This window comes from Psittacula echo, assembly GCF_963264785.1.
Source record: "Psittacula echo genome assembly, chromosome: 4".
NCBI classification, from domain to species: domain Eukaryota; kingdom Metazoa; phylum Chordata; class Aves; order Psittaciformes; family Psittacidae; genus Psittacula; species Psittacula echo.
The window spans coordinates 85,371,000-85,386,904 of NC_137738.1; the positions used below are offsets into that span (position 1 = coordinate 85,371,000).

Here is a 15,905-nt window from a genome sequence, read left to right on the forward strand (position 1 = left end):
CCAAGGATGGAAACTGCAGACCTGTTTTGAAGCTTGAATGTTTTAATAGTGAAGGAGTTTTTCATATATCAAATCAGAACCTCTCTTACTTCAATTTATGTCCTCTGTCTTTCAAATAAAGCTGATGGGTATCATTTTTCTCCATTCCCTAGAAGCGTGATTCAAGTATGTCTATCAAATACATTTCAGAGTGAACTCCCACAAGGAATTTGAGTCATGATTGCCACTTTCACCCTAAAGTAGGGTCACAGGACAATGATAAAATCATAAAATAATCTAGGTTGGAAAAGATCATCAAGTCCAGCCATTACCCAGGACTGCCAAGACTACCACTAAACCATATCACTGAGGCCCGCATCTACATGGTTTTTGAACACTTCCCTGGGCAGCCCGTTCCAAAACCTGATCAGCCTCTCTGTGAAGAAATTTTTCCTAATATCCAGTCTATATCTCCCCTGGTGCAACTTGAGGCTATTACTTCTTGTCCTATTGCTTGTTACTCGGGAGAAGAGACCCCCACCTCACTGCAGCCTCCTTTCAGGCAGTTGTAGAGACAGATAAGGTCCCCTCTGAGCCTTCTCTTCTTCAGACTAAACAACTCCAGTTCCAACAAAGAGAAGGAGGAGAGTGTAGCTCTTCTTTCTGTCCTCTGTATAATAACTTGATGGGTTTATCACTCATCTGTGAATGTAAGTAGTGTGGATTTTTAATCCTTAAAAAACTCTTGCGTGTTTTGCATGCAGCACAGATATTAATAATCTGTGAAATTCATGCTGTTGAAGGGGCCACAACTCCAGGCAGCATGCCAAGTATTCGTTACATGAGTTGTTCTTTTTCCTTTAAATACAGAGTAATTTTAGCAGACTGGTTATGCAGCCTAAGAAAACAGAACATAAGGTGGCACTTGATGGAAATTTTAGTACCTAAGTATAGAAAGCAACCCTAAGAAAACCATGTCCATGAGGTTTACACTTCTAGAAGACCTTGGGAATATTAGCCTCACTGTCTTCATTGAAGACTCCATATAATGTTTTCCTGTTTTAAAAGAAAACACACACACTGCCATTAAATCCATTTCATTCTATGCAGCTACAATTGTGTTTCAATCATCTTTCTTCATTTGAATGCCTGTTTTCCGGGTTTAGACATAAATGTCTGCACTTGCAATGTACATAGCATAAAAAAAAAAAAAAAAAAGTGTAGTTTCTGCAGTACTTGCTCAATTTCAGCACTTAGGAAATGCCTGTTTCATTCTGAGGTTGCAAAAGCAGCAGAAGTCTAATATAGAAACAAACACAATAAAATAATGATTTTGAATGCAGTCTTAAAAGGCATTTTGTCTTGCTGTTCCTACCACTTCACTTCTTAGAAATATTTGCATATAGATCAGTGTATGGTGGATAATCACAAAACTTATCCCACACCTAGAAAGTATAACCAATAATCTGTGGTATTCATTGATATATTTATATAGTATGAGGTACAAATTACTGCCATCTTAACAATGCTTGAGTTGATTCTTTGTTTCTGTTTGGATCTAGAATGAATGGTTGCATTTTAAGATTATTAACCACTCCAAGCTCTAGAAAAAGAAGTATTTAATATGAAAGAGGAAAGGATTACTGCTTTTTCACTAGCTATTTAGCTGTTTTTATTGTTTTGAATTGTCCGGGCTTGTTTCTCAATTATTTTCTACATCTGATATTTTTCAGTTGATCAAGTTGTTCCAAAGCCACAGAACTAATTAATTTCCTATGAATGTATCCTATATTTTTACCCTTTTATCCCACCATTACAATTAAAAATCTACCCCATATGTTCCTTAATGTATAACTGCTCTACTTTCTTCTCATGTCTTTTCCTACTTTGCTCCTTATCCCTCCTATGGTGCCCTAACTATTTAGTAGGGATAGTCTGGGAGTTTATCAGCCATTCAGCTGGCTAAACAGAGAAAACAGATTTTAAACCCCTGATGCATCTGTTCTCTCTCACAAAACTTTTTCCCAATTGAAAGCATTTATTCTCTTTCTAATTCTGTTGAAATTGCCCTGTAGATTCAAAAGGAGTTAGGTGAGCCAAAGAATGTAGCATAGTATAATACTATAACCTTAATCTCCTTAGAAAAATGAACTAAAACCATGTCTACTATTAAAAGTGAAACAAAAGCAGTTGTGAAAATTGCATTTAAATGTTGTGGTCCTCTGATTTGTGTAGATAATGTACTGTGTATTTTATTTAAGAAATAAATTTAAAAAATGTGTAAGATTTTGCAGTATGCAGCACACATATAGGAAATCCATACATGTAATGAGGAAAGATTTTTTTCTTTTCTTTGACCCTAAGGAAACTTGAATTTGAAATACCGCAAAGATAATGTCTGTTTAAAAAAGACATCTTGAAACATGATAAATGATTGTATTTTTGTAAAAATTTATTTGGATTATCACAGAAACTATAGTTATTTCAATCAGTCTGTAGGATTCCTGTGTAGCTTTGTATTACTGTCATGTATGATTTCGCTGTTGTACGTCCTTTTTATAAGTTTTAATAATGAATTCTTTTCTTTTTGTTTCCTTGTTTTCTCAGTGAAAAAAGCAATTGAACTGAAATCAAGAGGAGTCAAGATGTTGCCCAGCAAAGACAGTAACCATAAAAATTCTGTCTGTAAGTTGTTTATGCCATTATCTTTAGTGACTGCATACATCTTCTGGAGTCCTATTAAATATACAAATTAGAGAGGTGTTGGGAACCCGTGGTCATAAAATGGTTATTATGCTTTCAGTTGTCACTGAATTAGAACTCTACCAGTAATACTGAGGGTGTAGAAAGCAAAATATGGTGTTTTAATGTCTGAAATATTTGGGTATGTAGAAAAACACCCACATTCTACATACTGGGATATTTAAAATTCAAAGATGCAAGGCACGTTAGGAAATCAAGGCAAAACAGTGACACAGAATTTATCAGTGCAGTACCGGCAGCAGTAAAGGTATCTTAGCATTTTCTGGATCTGTTTATATTTTATGATTCTTTTCTTCCCCTCAGTTAATATCACAGTTCTTAATTCCTCACCCTCCTTGCCACACTGTGTCCTGGTGACTGCCTCTTTCCAGTCCTGTAATACAGCACAGTAGGGGCTAAAACTGCTGTAATTTCCAGCTTCTCAAGAAGATGGAGATCACAACATCTACTTCCCTTCACTGCATGTTTAGTGCATTCTGGAATGACATCTGTTCAGTCCCTCTACACCTTTTTCCCCCATGTATAGTGTAAGGGTAAAATCAAGATGCTATCTGTGGGACTATGAGGCTGGGTTTTTTTTTTTTGAGCATCGTTTTCCCTAAACAACTGGCAATCTCAGTAGTATCCTGAGAGTTCTTACTCCATTAATCAGGCCAGTCTTGAAACAAGAAAAGTAAGAAGATAATTTTATATTTTGGAAAACAGAAAGTCCCTTAACCCCCAAAAAAGCCAGAGGGTAAGCCAGTGTTCACTTAAAACTCATTAGAAGTGCTTGTATAATGACTAAAATGTATTTGAATAAATTAATTCTTCATGTAATAATACTGAACTTGGTGGAGTAAAACCTGGGCTGTGTTTGCCTCATTGTGTGCTATTCTGCAAATACAGAGAGAATGAGTGTCTTGAAGGCTCATGTCTAGGGAATATGATTTGGTCTCTGTGTTTCTGCAGTGCACTGTTTAATGCAAAGTGAGTGTTTTGGTTTGCTCACTGGAACAAAAGAGGCATGACAATTTTCTGCTTTGAATATTACACATTGATGGTGTGGCACTCAAAAGGAGCTTTTTATGCAAGGTATAGCAGAAAAAGTTGATCCATCTCTTTGGTGTTTGAATCTGAATGGGTGATGATTTAATTATTTATAAGTTATTTGTGGGAGGTGTGCGATCTCTGCTTCTCTGTCAGAGCACATGCTGTCAGACACCACATTTAATTACAGAAAGTGGAAGTAAGACAGGCTATTGAAGAAGCTCTTATAAGGCAGTCTGCTGTTTACTTTAAATGTAATGTCTTTTGTAGTTTTTTTCTTTGTGTTTTGACTTGTGAAGCTTTATTATTGTGCCTGACTTTTCACCATAAATCTTAAGCAGTGCATTATTGTTATTACCATTACTTTAACATATATGAAGCATATAAAAATGCTAAGATTAAAATACAAACAAATGTATTTTGCTTCCCCTTCTCACGTAAGCCTTCAGTATTGAACAATTTTTCTTGCTAGTAATTATGTAGATGGAAAAAGTAATTGGGAATTCAGCATCAGAGAACTGATAAGAATGGATATTACCATCTGATGCCAATTAGCAAATTTCTAAAAATGGAAAATGAAGACTAACACCTCTCCCCATTCTTTTACATTAGGTATTTTTAATATTTTCTCTCTATAAAACAAAAGCCTTACTTACGCGTTTTGGCAGGTGGAATGCAAACACCAGCATGACAAATGCTGTGAGGGCATGACCTGCAAACCCCAAGATCTGCAAGTTTCTCACAGCTCTTCCAAGTACAACCTGAGAACAGCTGCAGAAAACATTTCACAGTGGCACAACTCTATTAGGATTTAGGCCGAAAGTGTTACCAGTGTAGTGATGATTCCTTGTGGAATGCAAAACAGTATTTTAGTTGTGCAGTTTTATCTCACTCCTCTCCTCCTGGACTTGCCTGGATTCGCAGATGGTTTCTTTCAACAGCTCTGTCGTCCTTCAGGTAGCAAAGTATGGCTTTGGGATATAGATGCTGTGGATTTACTATGGGAAAAATAGTCTCATATTGTATCACTCCACAGGGAAAGAATAGGGTTTTATTTGGTTTCTTTTATTTGTTTTTTTCTTCTTCAGTACACCTGGAGGAAACACCAAGTTAGTTGGTTGCCAAAATACTCCTGCCAGCCAGTACCCTTTAGCAGTGGGCAGGCTGCTGTTGAATCATGATTAATTTATGCAAGGAAATGGGAGAAGGATGGGACAGATAACTAAAATACAGTCCTGGTTCATCCAAACTTTGCACTTGGCAAAATTTTGGAACATTAAACTGGGAAAAGGTAAATGGACAGCAGTTCTGATGGTTGCTTTTTAACAGCTGGTCCTCATTAGTGCTTGAGCTGCCGCAAGTGCTGGCCAAGTCTCATGCTAAGCATATTTCCCCTTAGTTGTCTGAAGCTGATCTCTCAGAGGAGCAAGGAGAGAGTTTTAGCTTATGAATCTGCTTAGCGGAAGCAAATCCAATTGCATCTGTTTTGGTGTCCATCTGTTTAGTGGCAGGCTCAGTCTACTCACTTTTGTTCCCTTACTAAGTCATTCTGATATATATGGTATATTCCCAAAGGACATTACTTGATCCATTTTGGGATCGTCACTCTCATTCTAACCTGGAATAAGTCTGCAGACTCTGTGTCTGTAATGGTTGTGGCCTTCTTCTAAAACTACTATGACTATAGTTTGCATTGTAACTGATTAGATAAAAATACTGTTTTGATTACTGGCTCCTGTATGAATATGTTTACATGGCAATATTCCTGCCCAGCAGCTCCACATCAGAGGGTGGTTATTACCTCTAAACATCAGGGCATTACCTCTACAGTAGAGAGATTGTTCAGGGAACATCATGTACATCCAAAAGAAGGAGAACCCTAATGAAGTGGGCCATGAGGGCAGACCATCATTAAACAGCCACAGTTGTTATAAAAAGGCTTATTTTCTAGGCAAGTAGGAGATCCTTGTGGTTTATCTTTCCAAGTCTAGCCACTGATACACACTGAGCAGTTACTGCTTGTCATTCCACATGCAAAGGATAACGATTTAGTACAGGTCTTGATCTTTTCAGTACACCAGTTTACAGAATATCAGGAAGGGAAGGCCATAACTTCAGGCTTGCTGCTCAGTGCCTCTGTGAATCTCTGGGCCCTGTGTGGCCCACTGCAGCCCAGGGGCAGAGCAGGGTTAGGAGAGTGGACAGCCCCAGCAGCCCATGATGTCCCTGGACCTAGTGCTGCCATTGCAGGGCAGGCTCCCATTTCCAGGTCTCCTCACCAGGAGGGCAGAGCACAGGAATGCCGGAAGCTCACAGTAAATGCCAGTGAAGTTCAGTGAAGTGAGAGACATCACATAAAGTGAAAAATGGAAACGTTTATAAGGTTTATGTGGTGTATGCTAATCTGCAATAATGCTAAGAGGGGAAGGCAGCAGTGAAATGATGTGTCTTGGAGAGCTGATGGCCCAAGTCTGCTCTTGTCAAAATGCTGTATGAATAGTGGGTCAAGTCACACAACACAGCAAACTGCATTCCATATTCTGGAATAGCAACAAAATTAACAGATGAAGACTGAGTGATTCTTTAAAAAATACAGCATTCACATTGCACCATGTTAACAGTTCATAGTAATTAGTGAATATTGAGTGACTTAACCCTATTTTGTGAAATGTTTAGTGTGTGAACTACCATGTTTTACAAAATGAAAGATCTTTAGATATGCACTGAACAAGCATTAAAGCAATTTCAGTCTTCTGTAGTATTATTTGTAAATGTATTTCAGAATACCAGAAAAACATGTTAATTAAAAACCACATAAAATATCAGAAAAAACACATAAAGAAGAATATGACTTAAGCGTAAGATTAATATATCCTCTGAGAGCTTAGCTATAGTGTTTATCTAAACCATTCTTTGCCCTGAAGATGATAAAAAGAGCTATTTTAAGACAATAGGTTCAGCCATGTAGAGCCAAAGAAAAATGAGTTTGCAGACTATGTATTGACTGTTTTCAGCACATAAAGGTGAGTTAATGGCACATGCTGTTGAAATATAGCGATTAATACCAAAACAGGATTATATTGCTATTTCTGTGAAAGAAAGAAAGAGTGACAGCAGTCATTACTTATTTTGTTATTGGGTAACTCTGGGAAAAATGGCTTAGTACATCACAATGTAAAGTTAAAAATATGTTCATGGCAAAATTTTTAGGTTGGAATTCTGTTGTTATGAATATGTTCCTCACGTTTTGTATAAATTGCCAATTTCATCTTGACAGTTGGCTACTGGTAAATTTACTTTTATAGAAGCAAAGTGATGATTAGTAGGAGTTTTGCTCTTCAGTTAATGAAAGAGTATTTCCCTAAGAAGGACAATATTGGACTAAACAGATACACTTAATAGCACCATTTTCTGACTGCAAAGTAAACCAACCAAGTAATTATAGGTGATTGCGTATCGAAAGATCCTATGGTTTGGATCTTGTGTACTTAACAGCTCTGAATATGCATTCTGTTTTTCACTGTGAATATTTTCAATGTTACAAGACACTATATTTAAAAAAAAAAAAAACAAAACTTAGAAATACCTTAGAAATAAAAATACTGTGGAAATAAAACATATATATCCTGCTGGCAAGTAGATTTTGTCTGCTGAAATTCCTGTGCCCGTTCAAGCAAGCACTGGAAAAATAAATATAACATAAATCTATCCCTTTGATTGGTCTCGCTGACAGCTAAAACAAGTAAATATTAAAATGTTGGCAGCTTTCAGGCTTGCTTTTCTTCTGGTGCACACAGTAGTGTTTCGTAGTTTTTTGAACAAGAATTTGGGGGTTATTTGCCCTTTTCTGACATGCAGGTGATCAGTTTGCTGTTGTTTCTTAAAAAAAAGCCCAACAAGGAACAAGGAAGTAAGAACAGCATGTCAAGAGACATACTTTACTAATTATTTGTGAGGAAGGCACACCATCATTTTTTTTATAGTATTATCTCCTTCATGTCCTTTAAAAAGATAAATTTCTAATTGTGAATCTTAGGATTTCCTTTTAAAAATACCGCTGTCTTTTAAAAACTTCAGTTTCCTCGGCTCTTCATAAAACATTACAACACAAGGGTGAAAAGTGGCAGGATTCATCTGTAGCTATTTTCTGACCTTTAGTGAGCACCTGTTCAGCATCTTCTGTGTTTAGTGGCAGATAAACCCCTTCTCTCATAAGACAGAGACTTTTTGCCTAAAACCAAGAAAAGAATTTGAAATGCCTACATTTAAGATTAAGATTCCTCAGAGGAAGCTGAACCATAAGACTGTTACGTGAACCTCAGTATGGAGGTGTCTCTTTCCCATTAGTTTCTATAAGAATTCTCTCTGAAGACCTCAGTGTTCTCAGAGGAAGTTACAGCCTGACTGCTGTATTTTATTAAATTAATTTACAGGCACTAAAAGGATTCTCATTTGTAAGTGCCCAATCAGAAACTTGCTAAATGCCTAGACAGTATTATAAACTCTTCATCCCTTTCAGTCATTAAAGCTAGTTCTCATTCTTTGAAATCTCACAGCTTCAAAAGGAAAGCATTTTTCAAGTTTGCATTTATATTGTACATTTCCACAAACAAGAGAAAGGACTGTTTATAACTTACTGATGTATTAAATACAAGGGTAGAAGACACAATGCTTAAATAACTTATATTTTGTTGGCCCAATTTTATTTCAGAAAGCCCTTTTACAGCAAGACTGATCATATGTTAAATGTTCAAATAAAAATAAGGAAAAAAGAGGGAAGTAATACTTTAAATATTTGCTCTTTAATACAGTAGGTTAAAGGATGGATTCTAAAATCTTTATGATTAAAAGTATCCTTGTTATATATGTATATACATGCATATATATACACTTACATATGTATACACGCAACTGGAGAAATACATCTAGGATTACATTACACCATTTTAACTGTGTCTAATAAGAGATTAATGACTCTTTTTCCCCTTTTACTGAGTATTAGAGAATGAAATTTGGCAGTAGGAAAAGAATAATGCAGCGTTAACGTCTAACAGTTTTATAAAGCTGTCCTAAAACAGGAGGGATAATTACCCTAATATACTTTGTCCTATCATAGAATGTAATAATACGGAGTTGTCCAAGTGTTAAAAAATATGGGGTCTTCACAGAAGATGAGTATCCCTTTGCAATGTAATTCTGCAGTGCTATTTTACTAGATTGTGTAAATTGCTTCATAAATCAGGTTAGCAAATTATACTTGGTGTTTCTAAATAAGCCTTCATCACGGCAGGAGTTTAAATATCTTTTAAAATACTATGCAAAAAATCTTGCTGTGAAGAGAACTACTGCCTAAATGTATTTGTGAAGAAAAACATCACTTGTAGCTACAAGCAAAACAAGGTGCTTCATCAATTATTTAATACCTTATTTGCATATATAATTTGTAAAATAACCAGAAGAAGGCTTCTATTAAAATATGTTAAACAAGATGTAATCTGATTGAATTATGAATGGTTAAAATGAATTGTTATCCAGCTAGGAAGCTGAAGCTGCCATTAAATAATTTTCATATACAATTATGGAACATTATTGATTATCCAAAGTGAATGTTCATACTGTAGGCTAAATTGACATTGAATTCTGTTACTTTCAAAGTCACAAGAGTTAAGAATAAGCAACCTGCTTTTAGCAGTTGCAATTCTGTATAAATTAGCTATTCATATGAAATTTAAATATAAACCTTAGTAGTTTTATATAGCTTCAGTGGCTTAACTCCAATGCACAGCTTTGTTAAAAATACAGATGTGGGCAGTAAATAGGTGGGCAAGATGAAGTCTCAGTAGATTCAAATAATGTGTGTAAATTATGAAGGCCTTCAGAACTTGTGGGTGGGTGAATTCAGACTTCTGGAACATAAGAAACATTAAACCAATTTTAATTAAAGAAAGAACTATGACACTGGTCTATGAAGTGTAGGTGTGCTGCAGAATATAGATACCCTCACTGTCAAGTCCTTTAGAAGAGGCAGACACATTCTATCTCATGCAAGGAGATTTCCACTTTCCACAGAGGCTGATTTAACAGTAGCTGCATAGTTTATGCATGTTGAATATAAGTATTCAGATCCTGTTGTTTTCTAAATCCATATTATGGGAGAATATATTAATGATCTGATAGAAGGTGTTGGACTATTTTAATTCTTCAGAACTTGTTCTTTACATTGTGAAACACTTTGAAAATAATTTCTACTGTGTTGGCATAGCATATCACTGTCAGATGTTAGCTTGTCAGACTGGAGTGCATCTATTCCTGCAGCACTTCTGAGGAGTGCCAGCATCAGATATGTTTGAAACAGGGGAGTTTGTCAGGTGACAGCTAATTTATCAGCAGAAGGCCAGTTTGAATCCACTATTCCTTCTTCACTTGAAAAAAGGGAAGTAAAAAATCAGCACAACACTTGGACAATGTATCAATGTATCAGTAATGTGCATTGAAAAGCTTGAAATATTTTTGGAATGGGAACAAAAAAAAAGAGAACTAAAATGGAAATAAATACATTGGTTTACATTTGGAAAAAAGGACTAGTTGCTTATTTAGGGGGAGGAGATTATGTGACACGATATGTCTTCCACTGAAACTGATAGAACAGGTTATTCTTTAAAAAACAAAAAAATGGTTACTTAACTACATTAAAAAAAAAATAAAAATAAAAGAAGTAACAGAACAGTCCAGAAAAATCCCCAAATACATGGCTAAGTTTTCTGTTAGCAAGTCGGCATGCTTGAACAAGAAGGGACTGTAAGTGATCTGGCTGGTATAAATCCTTCTATCATACAAGCTCTCTGAACTCAGGTGAGAGTGACAAGATTGTTTTGTCACATAGCATAGTAATATAAGTTTTAATACATGTGATAACAATAAAAAATGTTTAATTGTGAAGTTTTAATCTAACAGCAAATAATTATATCTCAAAGTCCATATTATTCTGCTAATACAACCTTTTATTTGATTTCTGTCACCTCACTGTCACGGTATTTTCTGCTTCAGGCACCTAACATGAAAGAAGTTCTCTTGCATAAGCAAAAGAGGTGTATGAAAAATGTATGCAGCATATCTGCCCTGGTTTAATTCTTTTGAACTGAACTCTGATGATCAGTGTCTCTGCTAGAGGAGCTATAAAGTCAGTGAATTATCAAATTAACAAGAGCAAACCAGTATGGTTTCTCTAAGCCAACATTTCATGTGGAATATATTATTTTATTCAGGATGCTGCTTTTTATTGCCACGTCAGCTTTTCCTTCATGTTTTGAAGTTGCATGGGAAGTTTCGTACTGAGAAGTTGTGTTTCTTTCTCACTTCTACAAGGCCTTGTTTTCAGAGGTCTGAAAATGCATCTGCAGTACAGAATTAGCAGAGGCTAAAATAAAAGCTGTTATAATAAATGATAAGCACTTGTGTTAAGATTAAAAATATAGCATGAAGCAACACCACCTGTTTGGATAATACTCTGTTGTATCTATGGAATAGATTAAAAATTGAATCCACTTTTCAGTGTATGAAAGTTCCAAACCACTTAAACACTTAAAACGTTTTTTGTATTGTTTTCTTTGTTGTTTGTCAGTTAAATTAATCATAGTAATTTCTGGACTAGTCCTGACCAAGTTTCATACTCATTTTTGCTATTCCAGGACTCTCCCCTATCCTGCAGGGGAGGGGTGAAATGAGTGAAGGGTTGGTGGGTGCTTAGTTGCTGGCAGGGGTCAACCACCGGAGTGTAGAAACAGTTCACTAACCTAATTCATGTACAAAATTTCTACCATTTTTTTTCTGTGTTATCAGACGTTACTGGTACTTTCAAACTTTCTGACAGTTGGCTTTAAATTCAGCTCTTGTTCCCCCTGTGTTTGAATCAGGCAACTGACTTCTGTTCTCAGGAAGGCCTGGTAAAGAGTATGTGGTAGTACAGGAAAGACCATGTTTCCGTTCAGCACCCAGAACTGGATGTTCATTGGTCTCTTGAAGTGGAGAGTACTACAGGGATAGCACACTTCAAAGTCTTTTGGGTTTTGTTAAATTTGTTAAATTTGACATGTTCTAGGTAAAGTCTGTTTCTGTCAATCTCCTTGAATTACTGTTTCCCATAGGCCTCCTGCAGCCATTTTTAATAGATGGTAGAAGAGCAAAAAGCACTTCCTTGACACAAAGGTCACTTTCACAACAAATGTGAGTTTTGAAGCATGGTATTGCTAATATCCATGGAAAAGGTCATCTTCATTTTTTCCAGTGTGGAAAACTGAATTTTTCTCAAAAGGGAATGAGATGAATAAACAAAAATAATTTCAATTTAATAATATTTAAACAAGAATAAATAAATCCAATGCAAACATTTGAAGAAAGAAAATTTAAGCCTTAGCAGCCCCTGTTTGATAAAGGTATGTACAAGTGAGAAAATAATTTTGAAAATCCCATTGCTGAGCAACTCTAAAACAATCAGCCCTGCCTGTAATAATTACCTGTTCTTTGTTCCTGTTTTGCCATCATCTAAAGTCCCGTCCCTGAAATGTGTAATTAGACATTACTACTTCAGATTTTAGAGAAGTGAAAAAAGAAAACAACTTCACTGATGAACTACTGAAATATTCTTGGTAAATCTTTCAGATTTATCAGCTAAAGGCATGAGAACTCAGGATTGAGTTTTTGGGGAAACTGATAAGGTATATATAGAGAACATGAGGAATAAAATATAAAATATTTTATAAAATATTTATAAAATTTAAAATATTTTCTTGGATGGTTTCCATTAGAATTTAACTAAAGTAAAGTAGTGTAAACTAAGAGTGAATCAGCACAAGATAGTTTAATCCATTCAGAAGTTTAGAAAGCTCCGTGGATTTCCAAAGATCCTTAGTCCCTATGGGCTATCCACTTTGGCTGGCTCCTTCCAGTTTTGATTGTGAACTGTGCAGCAGCCAAGCAAAGGGCACCATTTGTGTTCTAATGTTCATCCTTGCTTCATACTCTTCTGATTATGATACGAAGGGTTGATTGCACATATGCTCAACTTTACACATTCCATGATTTTATCCCTACTTGAGGAATTTGCATATGATCTCTGCCATATGTGGCACAGGTGTTTCTTGTGAGTTCTCTATGTTTGTGGTAAGCTATTGACTTTGACAGATAGGCTAGTCACAATTAACAAGGTAAGCACAGATGAGCAAAAAAAAAAAAAAAAAGAAAAGGATGAAAGGATGTAATCAATATCTTTATTTCACAGTTTAACAAATTTAACAGACAAACTAGTGTTTACATTGCTTCCCCATTTTCATGTAAATGTAAAAGCTTTCATATAGATATAACAGTCAGCTATAAAACTATTTCTGTAAGTTCTTAAAAGCCTTAATTCTTCCTAGTAAAGGGTCATACTGGTTGTTACAGTCAGAGCATCAGTGTAAGAGAGCATGGTAGACTTTGTTTTGGCTTCTTTGCTGCTTCTTTCAATAGCTTCATTGCATTAGTGCAAACTCTGGTAGGGTAATACATTGTTTCAGTGAACGCCCATTTTTTTGACGTAAAAGTTGCCTATAGCTGTGCAATTCTGTGGAGTTGTGTTTTTCTCTCTTCGAGTTTTTGCTGCCTCCTGCTGCCTCCATACGGGATAGGCACTAATAAGCTTCCTGAAGAGTACATTTAGCTGGAAATAAAGGATATAGATAAGAGAGAAAGTCTCTCTTGGTAAAGAAATTAATATAGTAAAAATATAAAAACAGGATGATAAATCAGAATATATCACTTAAATATCTGGGAAGAAGTAATTTTTAACATCAGGAAAATGATGCATTTTCCACTGTTACTATTCTAAAATGATGGTTGGTTAAATCATTATTGCTAGAGATGTAATTTTGAAAATAAATCTAAACTAAAATTACATCCAAAGCAGAAATCTATACATTCATTTTTGAAAGTTACAGAGCTCAGGAAAGAGGGGATGAGGCTGGGCAATGTTCAGTAGCTTATCTGTAACAATGTAATCAGCTCCACTTTGAACAATATTTTTCAAATTATTATAAATAAAACACAGTTTGTTTAGATAAAGGATTTTGAAATTCATTATCAAAGGGTTTTAACTTGGGGTCTTTAAAAAAAAAAAGCCCCCCCCAAAAAAGAAAAAGCCTTGGCATATTCCATTTCACGGTGTTTTAACTGGAGAAAAACCTGTCATAAAAGCTTAAATATAAAGACTTGAATGGTTGTACAGCTGTTTAGAATTCTCCATAGACAAAGGGCTGCACACCATTACCTGTAACTGCTTAGCTGAGGAAAAGTAACAACTTCACATCCAAAAGAAACAGGGCTTTTGAGATCCCATGAAACAATACACATGCAATACCAGTACAAAATATGTGTCCCTTGCTTATTGCATTTGTACCCTTGGTGTCACAGAGCAGAGAAGAGCAGGCTCAGTCCTTCAGTACAGTAGCAATTGCACCAAAGATTCACAGCATGTTTGCAACAGAGAAAAAGAACAGGTAGAAATTATAATTAAAAGAAAATAGACTAGCTGTATGTCTTTTCTTAAACATATATGTCTGCATTCTTCACAAGATAGTGCACTTCTGTTGTGAATGGTGACAAACAAGTGATATTAATTGAGAGGTTAAGACCAAACCCCAATATTGTGGTTAAGATTCTTAATTTTTGACAGTTCCTTAGCAAAGTTTCTGATGGTCCTTCTCTTACAACAGAAAAAGGTTTGCAAAATTTATCATATGTACAACACCAGTTTCTAGACCAAAGATCTGTTCAACAGGGGGAAGCCAAAGAGAGTGCTATGCTATGACAGTCATAATAGTAATGGATAGTGGGTCCTTGTTTTATATATATAAGGAGTAAAAGATATTTTAACCCTAAAAGAGACTGAGATTCCTTTCACAGAATTTCAGAGAGCAAAGATGATTTCAGATCTCTCCTTTTCACGATGTTTAGATAAAAAGATTAGTTTTCATAATGATAACTTAACCTTGCAGCTGATCAGACTTGCTAAGGCCTCTGTGATACTATCTTTGGATTGTAGAGCCCAAATGACCATAATGATGTGTATTACAGTTTGACTTTCTTACTTTTCATCAAACTGAAATTTCCCATCTTTCGTTGAAGTGTCCTCTGGAATATAGGATATTACAGAGTAATACTTCTGTTTTTCTTCCATAAATTGTTCTTGTTGCCATAAAGATATTTATTGAACAATATTTTGGAGCCAGAGAAAATGCTTTGGTGACTTTCATCCTGGAACAATTCCCTAACCAGCAGGCTAGAGCCATTCTGCTCTGATTTTCTGACCTAGTTATGAGGAATTGAAAAGGTTTTGAAAGAACCCTGTTTCAGAACTGCTACTAGCCTAGTAGTAGCAGTCACATAGCAAAAGGTGGTTACAGCTACCTGATCAAGTCAGGCAAAGAAACTTAGTCAGTTGTTTTTTTTTTTTCTCTGTATGAGTAAGTCTTACCATTTAAGCAATGAACAATACTATCTTCTGCTAGTGTGAATGACAAACAAGCGTACTCAACTGTTACTGGGTTTACTTTACCTACATTAAAAGTTCACCTTAACAGTGTTAAGGTTCAATTCATAGGAAACTGAGAAAACCCAACAGTTGAATGTTGCTATCACAGAATGTGATTTTTCAGCTTTGAATTAAAACATGAATAATTTCAGTAATATTAACATCCACAGTGATTGTCATCTCTTCCCCAAAAGTCAAAATTGTGGGACTGAATGTGCAGAACACCTTGTTATTTCTAGATGCTGGATTAGGGTCATTCTTGCTTGAATATTATTCCTGAAATCTTAATGATTGGTCAAAATTCAACCTGAGACAAAATTTTCTAAATGTTATAATCAAGTGGCAGTGACAAATACTGGTGGGAAACACAAGCTAACTGTTTTTGCTGATCAAAGATGATTCATATTATAAACCTCCTGTAACCAACCCTGCTATGCCCTCCGGGTTATAACATCGCCTGTCAGGGTGCAGATTAAGCTCTGTAACAACCAGCTACATAAAGTAGAAACGACTTTTGATACCTGAGAAATAGAAACTGGTTTTAAGCCTTGTGTATGTGATAAAAGTACAT

General features: G+C 35.6%; 1 protein-coding gene across 1 annotated transcript in view; it reads left to right on the top strand.

Moving 5' to 3' along the window:
• The window catches only part of CSMD1 (CUB and Sushi multiple domains 1), a gene marked incomplete at both ends in the record, with an annotated part of 1,184,444 nt that overhangs the window by 750,599 nt on the left and 417,940 nt on the right, over window positions 1-15,905 (top strand). Inside the window, one exon of the mRNA XM_080616376.1 lies at window positions 2,587-2,664. Within this exon, the coding sequence (XP_080472502.1) occupies window positions 2,587-2,664 (78 nt within the window). The remainder of the gene's footprint in view (window positions 1-2,586; window positions 2,665-15,905) is intronic.